The sequence below is a fragment of the Lygodium microphyllum genome, chromosome 30 (assembly GCF_053477565.2).
Source record: "Lygodium microphyllum isolate KBCC chromosome 30, Lygodium_microphyllum_v1.1.10, whole genome shotgun sequence".
NCBI lineage: Eukaryota > Viridiplantae > Streptophyta > Polypodiopsida > Schizaeales > Lygodiaceae > Lygodium > Lygodium microphyllum.
The window spans coordinates 33,441,716-33,456,277 of NC_141164.1; the positions used below are offsets into that span (position 1 = coordinate 33,441,716).

Consider the following 14,562-nt stretch of genomic DNA (forward strand, 5'->3'; position numbering starts at 1 on the left):
TACGCACTCATGTGCATCGTAAATATAAGACATCGCCAACATCTATAGCTAATGCCACAGTCTCGATGGGCCCTAAAAAATCCTCTACTCTAAAGCCCTCTGGCGATTGTTTACGTGATCCTCCTAAGTCACTTGCTTTTGATCCCCATGGTAAAGTGATCACCCCTTGGGATCACCGATACCCAAGGGCAGCTCCAAAACAAGGATATAATCCCTCCACTTCCAAAGCAGAGGGTAGGGACTTAAAGTCATTTGCAATATTGACTGACATTTTCGAACAAGGGCACTCTTGATATTTTGGCTATGAAACTCCAAGAGAGGCAGAATTAGCCTCAACATTGAAACCCTTTAGTCGTAACATATGACTCATCAGGCTCACCACTTAGAATGCATGTGGTATTTGTTTGCACAACAAGCGACATGATATGAGGCACTTTCTGCATGACAATCAATGGGATGTGTTATGTGCTATTAAGCATATAAATTATAGTAATGCCAACAAAATCATGGATTGCCATGGATTCTTATTGTTCTATGCAGGGGGCTTGGCTCAATGCTATTCAAGTGTGCTTATAGTTGTGAATGGAAATTTTCAGCCAGTCCTTGTCAAGAATGACATCCATGGCCACTTTCTAGCTGTTGAAATTCTATTTGAAGGGGAGGTAGGCCTCTATGCACCAAATGACTCTTCATCTTGATAGGATATGCGGGATCAGCTAGTAGCTTGGTTGTCTCTTAGTAGACTAGGAGTATTAATGCGAGATTTCAATATGTGCATTCATCATTCACAACCTACCTCCGACCACCGAGTGATGGATGCACGTGAGAGTTGTGCATGGCATGATTTTGAGATGGTCGTTTTGAAGTAGGGTATTTGGTCTTGGCTCCACCCATCCAATTCGGCTTTTACTTTTCAATAAGCACAATACTATGCCCCATGGTCCCGCTTGGACCACATGTATGTTATGCACAATGATACTTTCCTACTTGAGATTTTGGATATCCAGGTGCTACAACAATATGTTTTGTCCAATCATTTCCTTTGCACTTCAACATGCTTGCCCACCCTGTCACCCCTTTTGCACAATTCTTGGGAAGGCTCCCATGCATTTTTATTTATCTTATCTAAAGCACCCAATATTTAATGGTTATATGGAGCAGGTGGTTGACAGGTTTCTACTTGATTTCCCCGCAAGAGGCAATGATTCTTTTGAGCAACTGCTCTAACATGCAAAGGATTGCCATGCATTGTGGTATTCATCATGCTTCTCTTTGCAACTAGCATTGGAACGTTTCTAAAGAAATGCTAGCATTGGTCCGCTCCCTGCTAATTGATTCCCCAAATGATCTGTTCCTGCTACCACTAGCCACAAGGCTAGCAAATCTCATTCACTAATTCCAATGGAGATCTTATTAGCAATCCAAGTTACAAAGCTTGATTGAGAATCTACAAGATGTTGCGTGTCATTTGCATAAATTTTTTCCACGCTTTCGTGCCTCTCTTGCTCAAGAAAATAAGGTGCAGCTCTAGCATACACACAACTTGATGGTTTACAAACCCACAGTCTATTGTGCAAATGTATATAGAATATTAACCTTCTTGGTACTTCCTCTCCTACTCAGCAGACCACCCAAGCTCATTCAGCTTTCTATGCACTGGTCATGGATCAAGTGCTAGAAATGCATAATGATTACAAGAGATATATTTCAGAGCGAGAGATCATAGATGTTTTATTACATCTACCCAAGGACAAAAGTCCACGATGGAATGGCTTGACTAATGAGTTCTTTGAAGTCTATGCTACCACTCTTGCCAAACCTTTGGTAACCATGTGCCAGCAGATCTGGGAGACTAGAATTATGCTTGCCTTGTGGAAGATGGAGATTATTAAGCTAATTCCGAAAGTGCCATCTCCCTCAATGCTAAGATACTAGCAGCCAATTTCTTCAATAGATTCTGTGCACAAAATTTGCACTAAAGTCATGGCTAATCATCTCCACAAGCACCTCCCTTCCCTTGTGCACCCTAATCAATATGAATTTATCGAGCGCTAGAATATTTTGCATAATGTACTTAATGTTCAATTGGCCCATTATGTCACCAGGTGGTGATACTTTTTGCAATTGCTTTCCTTATTTACTTATATTTAAAAAAAATTCTTTAGTTGTTGCTTTTTACCCCTAGAGTTCTCTCGGATTAAACCAGGATCTTTGCATGGCCAGAAGAGGTAGCCACTCAGACAAATTAGACTAATGGTTTGTCTGAGCCTTGGGACCAGATTGAATAGGCATTGAAGAATAGAATGCCAGTGGTCTGGGACTGTGTGCTTAGCCACTGGAGATGGTGCAAGACAATGAGCCTGGCCAAGACAGAAGATGCGCATGTGAGAATGCTCACGGAATAAAAGTCACCGTAACTAAGCCACATTACACTTTTTGATGTGATTGCAGTGATAAAAGTTGCTCAAAACAACTTGAGGAATGCAGGGGTTACCATCCCTAAAATTTAGGGAGTTACTATTTTTGGATCCCAGAATTTGTTCACGTCGTTATCTTTATTTTTGCAGCAGGATTAATTCTTTGTTCTGTACCAAGGTCAAATTTTGCACCGATCATGGAGAATTTCAGACCGGAAGGTTTAAACGGGAAAATTATTACATGTATACCATGTGGCACAAATTCCCAAAGACCTTTTATTGGTGGCAATGGCTAGACCCTTACAAGATAGGTTCAATGCTTATAGTGGTAGTACTTCTCTCAAACCATGATAAAATGCTTTCAATATCTACATGAATAATGGTGCTATGGTATCTTATTTGAACTCGCTATAAAAATAATATGTTTTTTCTTTACTTATTTTTTTGTAGATTTCGTCTTATTTTTGTATGATCCATGACTTGTTATATTCATGATGCATGGAAGACTATGCGTTACAAAACAGCTAAGGCCAAAAGTTTTATTAGAAAGTCATGCTCCACCCTATGCAAAACATCGTGGTATTGATGCTACAGTCAAAGCAGTAGAGACTTTCTTCTATTGGCCAGCCTTGAGATCTAATATTGATGCTTATGTCAAATCTTGCCTTGTATGCCAAAAGGTCAAACTTGATAGACAAAAGCCACCAAGGTTATTGCAACCACTGCCTATTCTAGAAAGGCCATCGGAAAGTATTGCCATGGATTTCATTTTTTATCTTCCAAGAACTTCTTCAGAAAATGATGGAATTTGGACTATCATTTGCAGATTCAACAAACAGGTACATTTCATTCCTGTAAGAAAAAAGGTTAAGTCAGAACACATGGTAAAGACATTTATGCAAAATATCTTCAAGTACCATGGAATGCCACAGTCAATTGTGAGTGATAGAGACCCAAGAATGACTAGCTTATTTTGGAACGCATTGTTTGAAAACATGGGCACTACGCTGAAATTTTCATCTTCTTTCCATCCACAAACCGATGGACAATCTGAAGAAGCAAATTCGACTATTTTAGATCTACTGAAGTGTTATGCTTCAGATCATAAGACTTCTTGGGAACGCTACTTGCCATTGGTTGAGTATGCATACAATAATACAGTGCACTCATCTACTAGCAAAGCACCTTTTGAGATTGTGAGAGATGGAAAGAAACTATCTCCCATTTTGCAAACAAAATATAACATTTTTGAAGCAGATCGTTATGTAAAAGATTGGGAGAAGCATATAAAAGGGTCAAGTATGGCTTAGAAAAGTCACAAGCTAAACAGAAAAGAGTTGTTGATAGTCATAGTTGGGAACTCTTGTTCAAAAAGGATGATTCGGTCTTGTTGCGTTTTGAAAAGGCACGTTTGAGAAAACAAAAGGGCAAGGAACGTTTGTTTCCAAAGCTGAGTATGTGTTACTATGGCCCTTTTCAAATCTCAGAGAAGATCAATGACGTGGCATATAGGCTGAAACTGCAAAAGAATTCGAAAATTCATAATGCATTTCATGTGAGCCTATTGAGGCCTTTTATTGGTGAAGTGCCAGAAGATATGGTTCAAGAGAAACAGCTTAAAGTAGATGAATTAGATGAGATTCTAGTTCCTGAGCACATCCTGGCACATAGGGATAGGAAAGTGAAAGGTAGAGTTATAAGAAGATTTTTGGTGAAGTTCAAGATCTATTCACCAATGGATGCCAAATGGATGGAAGAGGTTGAATAGGTGGATTCGCCTCAATTATTGCAACTTTACAGAGAAGCTTTCTTATTGGAATCTACAGTGACTTAGAATGCTTTTTGAAGCAATGTACATTCTCTATTGTACAGTTGAATACTGCATCTCATTGAATAATGCACAATGTATGGTTTACACTTAGCATTAACATGTGTATCATTGAATAAAATCTCAGTGCTTTGAAGTTCTATTTGCTACACTTCAGTTGAATGATTATACATGTTGTGACACTAATAGTTTGGGAATACGTGCTATCGCCCTCTGTTGCATCTCGAAACATGTATATTAGAAAGGCTCCTAGTAATCATAGTTGGATACAAGATGTGATCCTCTAACTATGTGAGACTTGAACTTGCAATGGCACAAATGGTAGTGGGGAAACTCCTACCATTGCCCCGTGTCCTCTGTTAGCAAGTGATACATGCGATGGCACTAATAATATGGAGAATCTTGCTATCATCCTGTGTCATCCGTTAGAATGTATGGCATGCAATCGAGGTCGCTTGTTTCTTTCAAAAGGGGGGTATGTCACCAGGTGGTGATACTTTTTGCAATTGCTTTCCTTATTTACTTATATAAATATTTTATTTTTATTTTCTTTGGTTGTTGATTTTTACCCCCTAGAGTTCTCTTGGATTAAGTTGGATTAAGCTTGGATTTTATTTTTCTCTATCTCTATTCTCGGAGAAAATGCTCTGCATGATGGGTTGATTCCATCGAAGATACAGCTCTGTGTTTTCTTTGCAATTCTGCTGAGGCAAGAGCCCCACTATCCAGGTTCAACAACAACTGTTGGCTTCTCTAATGCAAGAACTAAAGAAAGTGATGACCATGCCACACTGGAACACGGTTTTTCAGCTCCGATTTAGTATTGTTTGTGGGATTGTTTTACTACTGGAATGATGCCAAGGTAAAAGGAATTTTGTTCTGGATATGCGGGACAGTAAGAACAGTAAATACAGAGTTCTGCAGACTGCAATTCTGCACACAAATCATTGAGTTATGGTCATAGAAAATGCTTTCCTAAAAGGGATGTTGTTTTGGATATGCTAGACAGTAAGAACAATAAATACAGAGTTCTGCAGACTGCAATTCTACACATGAATCATTGAGTTATGGTCACACAAAATGCTTTCCTAAAAGGGATGTTGTTGTGGTCATGCTATATTGTTCTTTTGCAGCTCGGATTACTCAGAAAAGATGAAAGCCAACTGTTCAGAGGTTATGTATTTTGGAACATTTCATTTTTGTAACTTTCCATCTTTTAATTGATAAAGAAATACCGAGAGGGGCGCCAGTCCTCAGGGCCAATGTGGTGTTGAGCAAGGAAGTGAGGTCTCTATTTTTGTGTGTGTGTGTGTGTGTGTGTGTGTGTGTGTGTGTGTGTGTGTGTGAAAAGACCAAGTGTTAATTGAAGGAACTATCACTTTATGTGAGTCATAGACCGGTTTCACATTGACTATGCAAAGCACTCCAAGTAAGAAGTCATGCTGAGTCAATTAGATCTTGAAAAGGCTTTTGACTATTTGAATTGCTCCTTTCTAGCAAAGCTCATGCATGTTATGGGTTTCAATTTACGCATGTCCCGTTTAATACACACAATCAGCACAAATGCCTCTTCCGGAGTCATGCTAAATGGTGGGGTCACTGAGCCATTCAGTCTTGCTCGCTTAGCCAGACAGGTTTGCCCTTTGAGACCCTTGTTCTTTGTTTAGGTGGCCCATCCCGTCCTTTCCATGCTTTCTCACTTGGTAACTACAGGACAACTAGCTGGTCTCTCTCTCTCTCTTCCCTTTGGAGAACATGTGGGCCAATTGCTAGCAGATGACACATTCATGATTCTCAAAGTGCAACGAGAGAACCTCCACAAGGCATTTGATATATGGAAACTTTCTGGCCGAGCCTTTGTTCTTCATATTAATGCAGCCAAATACTCCCTCGTCAATTGTAGTAAACTAGATTTGCAATCTTTGCAATGGCAAGGAATGGTGCTCCCCCATGGAATTGTCATGCAGCAACATCAAGGTTACCCCCTGGGCATTGATGTTCAACTCAAGCAATTTTTGCTTCAAATTTCTCTAAAATTGCAGACAAAGTTTTGTACTGGAAATCCCTGGCCTAGCCTTTCCATGATCGCCTTAAAGTGGCACAATCCATTCTGCTTCCCACGCTCACATATTTTTTGCCACTTTTTGCTAAGATTGCCTCCACCTTGAGGGTTCTTACCGGGTATATTCACTTTATGCTATGGAAAAAGAACAGTTTACATGCATGTACCTCATGGATCTCTTGGAGCCATGCTTGCACTCCTAAAAGTATGGGTAGTGGGACTATTTTGGATGCACACACTCATATGGTTGCTCTTCAATGGTCTCTCTTTCGTGCCATGTGCACTAATCGACACCCTTGGGTCTTTCTTGGTCAATTCTTTTTGGAAGAGTGGGGTGAGGTTCATAGTAACACGACCATTTGCAATTCATGGTAGCAAGTTCTCAATGTTGACGCCCCCTTTTCCTTATCCTCTTCCTTCTTACTCGCCTAGTGTAACATGCCCGCCCCTCAAATTGTGGGACACGTCTTAGCAACCCATCAAGAGATCAATCTAGAAGATGCCGCCCAGGACTCCCAAGGAATGACACGAGGTTTGCCAATTAGGGTCTCTCGAGTCTGCCACGCAAAGGAACTTATCCGGCCGTTCCCACTAGGATCGACCTGAAGTCCGGGTTCCTAGCAGTCAAGTCTTTCTAACAGCCTTCTAGCATCGGCCGACAGCTGCTCCACTTTGCGTAGATACAACTAGACCCAAGCAGACTCATACTGCACTTGGTTCAAAGAGAATGGGAAACGAGAGGGAGGCATCGCTCGACCTCTCTGCCCATTGGCATAGTCCCATTCCGGTCCCCTAAAACGGTATGAACCAGGGTTCTAACCAACATTCTCCAAGGTCATCGCTGGACTGTTCCTAATATTCCTCGTTAACATTTCCTTTGAGGAAAGCTCTCGGCTAACCGAGACCACCCTGCCATAGGATGGACCCAACAATCACATCCACCACCCTTCCCTCGGGGTTGTTTTATTTATCTAATTACCTACCACATTATGTTTGACACATAAAAGCAGCTTCCTTAATTGACCCGTTAATCACAGGTTCCTTTACGTAATTTAGGGCACAAACACTAAGACAAGATAAAACAAGATCAAACACTTCCTTAATCTATCTTCAAATTAATGTTTGTCTCCCGCTCATACAAGAGGATTAAGTGTTCCTTTCTGCCTCCGTAGAAAAATCCTTCCATCTCCCGGCAACAAAACCCGAAGGTTTATCCTCCCAAGATTCCGCCTTGTAACTAGTATCAAGGCCTTGAGATCCCATCTCGAGTCACGTAGAACTCTTGTGTAGGGTCCGGAGGCATTGGGATTTACGGCCAGAGCCCCCACTGGCACCCAAGCGTCCTCCTACGCCAAGTAATTTCCACAGAGAGACCTCTCGCGGTGAGTTCGGTCCACATTCCCGACACGGATTCATAACCCCCTTGGTTAGGGTTTGGTGGTTCGCAAGGGGTAGCTAGCACCACCTTTTCTTAATTATCCCTTTAGGAAATCAACCACAGCTGAAGCAACCAACTTAGTAACATTTACTAAGGAAAACGTCCCTTTTGTTCCCATGGCAATCAGACATCACAGACCCGGCCATGAAATCATCAAATCACAAACAACTTGGATTAGCATCCAAAACCACATCAACAAACAGTTGAATGCACAACCTCTTGCTTCAAGGCATCGCAATCCCATTGCATGCACAACCAGAATTTAACTTGGATGTATCAAAACACTTTTACAACCTTTTCAAACAACCAAGCATAACTTGGATTAACAATCCGTCTTTAACAAGAAAGGCCTTCGCTAAAACCATTTCAACAGTTCCAAGCAACATGCTTAGCATAAATCAACTATCATAAAGTCTGCTCTACCCCTTGGGCTAGGGCTTCGTAAGGACAATTTAACCGATCCCTTCTAGATCCTTTAAATAATCTAAGTGATTTCATCTTGACCTTCATTAATCTTGGCTACCTATTTAGGGTAGAAGATAAACCCAATTCCTAAAGTAGCTATCTAATATCACAGATCACCAAGTGCTAATCCATATTGCTAGTACATCACCAAGAGTACATTAACGAGATTCCAACCTAATTAGCCATAGGTTATCCAATCTTCATCTATCGGCTAGAGTTCGGCGACAAGGATCTCTAAACGGAATTTCTTTTAGAACTACTGTTCTAACAATGTTTATCGTGCAATCCCATTGTGTGTACAAGTTACATGTGCATGATCTAACTGTTACTTTAATGTACTCTTTCATTTCATGCATGCAACCTAATGCTTAGAGTAAGCAAAAATCCTAAGACTCATCCTTATTCCATGCACGTAGCTAACCCCTTCATTTCTTCCATGAGAAATAATATGTAATTAATTATAAAGCTTTAAAAACCTGGGTTTGATTCGTGATCGTAGGGGCATTCGTTACGTTGGTCGCTCCGCTTATCTCTCCCGCGTTACCGGTACCAATGGTAGCCTTGGCACCTACGCTTCCCGTGACTTTCTTTTCGGGAGTCATTTCCACGCAGAGTTTGGGTAGACCGGACCTTAACGGCCTTCAGGACGATAGGCTTGGGTAGGGAAGATCGTTAGATGGGGGTCCTTCGCCGAGGGGGGGTGGTTTAAGTGCGGTTTCTCGAACCTTCACCTCTCATCAACTCTCTCTCCCTCTCTCTCTCTCTCTCTCCCTCTTCTTCTTCTTTTCTTCTCTTCTTCTCCCACTCTCTCTCTTCTTTTTCTTCTTCTTCTCTCCCTCTTCACCTACTCTCTCTCTCTCTCCTTCTCTTCTTCTCTCCCTCTCCTCTTCCTCTTCTTCTTCTTTTCTCTTTTTCTCCTACTCTCTCCTCCTCTTACTACCTCCTCTTCTTCTTCTTCTTCTTCTTCTTCTTCTTCCCTCTCTCTCCCTCTTTCTCTCCTTCTCTCTTTCTCTCCTCTTCTTCCCTCTCTCTCCCTCCTTCCTCTTCTCTCCTTCTCCTTCTCTCCCTCTTCTTCTCTTCTTCTCTTCTCTCTCCCTCTCCCTCTCCTTCTTCTTCTCTCCTTCTTCTCTCCCTTCCTCTTCTTCTTCTTCTACTCCTCATTCTCTCTTTGCTCTCTCCTTCTCTTCTTCTCCCTCTCCTTCTCTTCTTCTCTCCCTCTCCTCTTCCGTTTTCTCTTCTCCTTCTTTTCTTCTCCTTCTCTTCTCACTCCCTCTCCTTCTTCTTCTCTCCTTCCCCTTCTTTCTCTCCCTCTCCTTATCTTCTTCTCTCCCTCTCTTCTTCCTCTCCTTCTTTCCCTTTTCTCCTTCTCTCCTTCCTCTTCTCTCCTTCTCCTTCTCTCCCTCTTCTTCTCTTCTTCTCTTCTCTCTCCCTCTCCTTCTTCTTCTCTCCTCCTCATGGGGCCCGTAGCTGATTGGCGAACCGGGGGGGAAAGAAAGCTGTCCGTCTGAGGAAGGAGGGGGGCACTCTTGCTGCTGGGGGCCGGCGGGAGGGCTTGCTGCTGTGCCCCTTATAAGGTGGGGGGAGGACGGCGCCTCCCGCCATCTCAAGGGGCTGCATGCCCCTCCATTGGACACCTCACTCCCCCTCCCTCTCCCCGGCGGGGAGAGGGAGAGGGGCAAAAAAATTTCTAAAGGGGGGGGGGGGGGGGGGGGGGGGGGGGGGGATGTTACACCTAGCTCATCTACTCATGGAAGTTGGTCCTTCAAAAGGCCCAACTTGCAAAGGATCATTTGGCTACTAACTCTTTTTAGATGGAATAGCTGCGAGTGTCCAAGTTGATTTTGTGGGATGGGAAACAAGACGCTCACCCTAAATTGAATCCCATGCCATAACTAGACTTATCTTCAATTTTTTATGCCAGTCTAGTGACTCACCAAGGGTTGATGTCTTTCCACACTGCTAGGAGGCTTTTTCACATCCCTCCATGTTTAAGGAACTTGTGGGACCACCTCTCGATGAGCTACAACTAGAGAGCCCTTCCTTGTCATCATTCCTAAACCACCCTAGCACGATTGGGATGTTGCAAGTTGACTCCGAGAGAAGGCTTCAACTAATCAAGTATACCATCTTATGATTAAGGACCACCATCGGCTGGTCACTAAGGCCTTCTGGGGTGTGCACAAATCTCGGCATTGGTGAAAAATGACTATCATGGATGGTTGGTTCAATAAGACACCATACAAAAGTAAAGTCTTCCTTTGGCATGTCATGGTTGGTGGGCTGCCTCTCGCCACGGCATTTGCAAAACACTGCATCTCCAATGGTACTCATTTGTTCTACCTCACCAGTGTGGAAACTTCTCACCACCGTTTTCTTTCATGTCCTTTGACACAGAAAATCTTGTTTCTATCATTTGCTTTGGCAAGATGTGGTTGGCATGTCACTACGCTCCTTTGACGGCCCAAATACCCTTCTCAGACACAACCACATATAAAGATCATGTTTCCATTCCTCCGTTTCTAGGGTTACGGGCATAATTGTACAATTCAAAATGGCTTTGTTTTCTATTCTGCATCTAAGGTACAAACTCACCTCATCAAGTTAAAAGGTCTTCTACATTGGTAACTTGACTTTATTCAGCACACTGATCTCCTTTCCAAGGAGGACTTGGCCTCTTGGCATATGGCAATCTCTGTTGCTTCTTTGCCATGACTTTTATACTCTCTCTTTTTTTCAAAGAAAAGTAAAAATTCTACCAATACACCTCAGAACAAAGTATACCAAGGCAAAAAACAAGTACAAACCAGCTCAGTAAGGGACTTCCATATCAAGAATTATATAACAAGGGAAAGTCTATTACAATGCTAGAGTGAATAGCTAGTCAGTGGAGGTCTATAATACCAAACCATGTGGGTATGGAAGAGAAAAATGGTGTCAGAATTCCAAGTCCTAAGAAAAGCATCTCTCCTCTTCCTCATAGTCTCTAAGCTGCCCTTTATTCTCTCCCATCTCCCATGAAGAGTATGCATAGTCTCTGTCAGATCCTAGAGAGAGTCTTTGCAATAGATATGTCCAACAAAATCAATAGCCTAGATATATCTAGCTGTCCATATGTACCAAGCAATAATGCTAGCTATGAGTTCCTGTCTATGACAATGCCCCTAAGTCCATATTATTTGTGAGAATTCTTGCATGAAAGTCCTACTCACAAGCTGCCCCAAGATGAGTTAAGGCTAACACCCTTGTACATCCTCATACCCACAAGCTAGGTCTCTATCAATGACCCATGCAGCTACCCCCCACATAGCAATCATAGAATCTATAGTACCATCAAATACCATCCTAAGGACTCTCTTCCAAACCTCCTGAGCCTGTGGGCAATCCCATAACCAATGCCTCTAAGTCTCTTGAGTTCTCATGTTCCCCACATCCAGTGCAAGCAATAGGTCTCTACCATAGCCAAGCCATGTACCAACTCCTAAACTCTTGTATACTAGTAACCAAAGAAAGAGTGAAATCTTTCTTTTTCTAAAGCTGTCCTCTAATCTCCTCCACAAGTTTGCTAGGAAAGATTGTGATATACCCTGGATAGTCCAGCGCTCAACTACAATTGGCACCACTCTAGTCCTGCTCATCTGTATTCTCCTCCCCAACCTAGTGGTATAGCCAAAGAAGGAGACATCCTAAGGTGTCTCTACAAATGGATCTCTCCATACCCACTTCCCAAGATCCCACTAAAGCCTCTATAGCGGCCTCCTCCTATATGCCCAATGTCTCCATCCATCTTCCATACAAGTTTGAGGGTTTTGGTCTAAGTATCAACTCCTATCATAATGAGTCACAACTCTAATCCTTTGTTGAGAGCATCATGTGAACTCTAGTTGATCCAAATCCTCTCGCCTAAGTTTGCAATCTATCCCTACTGAAAAAGTAAACACACTTTGTCCACTGGTGGCTACCATTGCAACAAGAAGGATCTCTCCTCTATTAAAGAGCCCTATCCATATCTGATCTATCACTATGTCATTTCTCCATTCAAGGGGTACCACCTCCCTAATGCTCTCCATTATGAATTTAACCCCCCTAATACCTCGAAGTCTCTGTCTTTGTATATGGGCCAGCAACTCCTGAAAGGCAAACCACTCCCCCAGTGTAGAAGCTACTTGTGCAGAGAACCTCCCCCAAGATAGAAGGGTCCTCTCTAATGGTGTAGCCTCTCTATCTCAAGTAGCTGATTAAAAAGAAGTGGCTACCTCACCTTCTCTGCAATACTCTCTAGATCAATCTGATGAAGTTCTATAGATACTGATCTCCGCACCCACACAATAGATGCAACAAATCTAACCTCGAGACTCTTTCCAAGCCCTATAGTTTGGATATACTGAAATAGCTAGTGTGTGCTAGGCTGCCACCACCCTCCACAAGTGGGAACATTGGTCTCTAATCTCCATAATAGTAGCTTCTTCCATGGCTCCTCACCCGGAAGAAGACCCCTCACAACGAACTTTTCCATCAATACTCTACTCTGACTATCTGAGTCAATAACCCCCAAATCACCCCTGAATCTACTATAGATGATAGCATCCCAAGCTACCTTGGCCCTAGCAAGACTACCATCTCCACCTGACCAAATGAAATTCCTAATGGGTCGCTTCACTTGGAGAATGTATGACCTAGAGAAGGCCCAACAAGAAGTATTGTACCACAGTGTGGCTAACAAAACGTGATTTGCAACTACCACCCTTCCTGCTAGTGATAGTCTTTATATGCTCCAATGTAGTAGCTTTTGTCTTATGCTAAGTAATAAGGGTGCTAACCACTACTCTGAAAAAATATCAATGCCTACATGGAAGCCCACGTATCTCATAGAAGTGCCACGAGAGACCCAAGTGAAACTCTCATGTGGTTTCCACTCTGTCTGCTGAGTATTGCAAACCCGAAATCCATAAGATTTGTGCCAATTAATAAGAGCTCCTGAGGCTCTACAAAAGACCTTCATCGTAGCTACAAAGCCCTAGAGCCATCTTGCATCTTGTAATCATGTAATCTTGTAGCTTTTGTAATTAATACAATTACATGTATGCAGGGTGACTCGTCTGAAAGAAATGGTGAACAAGTCCAAGCATTTTACTTAAGTTCAAAAAGGGGACGTAGTAGATCCACTTCGAGAAGCCATGGTATGGGATGTGCTGGTGATAACCAACAAAACAAGTTCAATCAGCAATTTGGTGAAATGCAGGTTTCAAGAAGCCAATGAAATTTTAGAGGCAAGGGGAGCTCTAGAGAAAGAGGTGGATGGCAAAACAGAGATTCTAGAAATTCTGCTATTGTCTGCCATTATTGTGGCAAAACAGGTCATATTGCGGCCCATTGTTATGCTAAGAAGGATGATATTCGCAGTGGTAAATTGCAGCAAGGAAACTATGCATCATCTTCACAATAGAATGAAACAAGCAGTGCCAATGTGCAAGCAAGACAAAGCAATAATGATGATGAAACTGACAAAGTCAAAATGAACATTGTTTCAAGGAGAACAAAGCTACTACTTACTTTCGAGAAACAGAGAGCATGGTAGAAAATGTAATCAAGTTGACACATACAAGCAAGCTCAAGATTACTCTTACGAAGCAACAACAATAGAACATCTTACTTCATTGAAAAGGGCAGTGCTTGAACCAAGCGATCCATCAGCGAATGCCTTTAGTCCACCCACTTGAAGATGCTCACTGAGTTTATATCCTGTTTCACTAAAAGTATCCTGTATAACCTCATCCAATCAGTACTCTCCACAGTGCATTACAAGATTTAGATCAATCCACACAAAAATTTCCAATACCTTATCATTAAATCTAGGGAATCTTCATTATGAGCTCAATGACAAGGCTCCAGAAAAGTTTGCTTGTGCATGCCTAGGATTTCTGACAGGATTAGCCATTATCAAATTCCAACTTTGTCAACAGTCAAAGGGTCACAAAATAGCTCATTTCGGGCCAACAAATTAACAAGAATGTTTTATTTTTGGGTTAAATCATGGGTTTTCCTCTAATAATTCCCACCAGCAGTTTGACTACAATCAGAAAACTAGTTTTTTTCTTTGTGACAACTATTTTCTACAACAATTGAAGGAATACCAAATCAAACAGCCAAAAGCGGGTGAGCAAGTAAATCCCGTTCAGAATATGGGTGCATCATCCACCTTGGCTAATGAAAGCAGACTCTGCAGTTCAAAGGGCAAACATCAGACCTGTACTATGTCCATGGGCTAGTATGGGGGAGTGTATGTTGCTCTTGAAACCAGCATTACAGAGTCCCTGCATGGCATAGAGTTCTCCCTCTTCCTCATCTTCGACTA

At 42.1% G+C, this 14,562-nt stretch overlaps 1 protein-coding gene across 5 annotated transcripts in view; it reads right to left on the bottom strand.

The window, feature by feature from the left end:
* LAF3 (Amidohydrolase family) overlaps positions 1-14,562 on the bottom strand; it is a 171,404-nt gene that overhangs the window by 89,818 nt on the left and 67,024 nt on the right. For 4 of the 5 annotated variants that reach the window (XM_087672309.1, XM_087672307.1, XM_087672306.1 and 1 more), the window contains one exon: positions 13,861-13,968. The exons of the other annotated variant lie outside the window; for it this stretch is intronic. In XM_087672309.1, the coding sequence (XP_087528435.1) occupies positions 13,861-13,968 (108 nt within the window). The remainder of the gene's footprint in view (positions 1-13,860; positions 13,969-14,562) is intronic. 5 annotated transcript variants of the gene reach the window in all.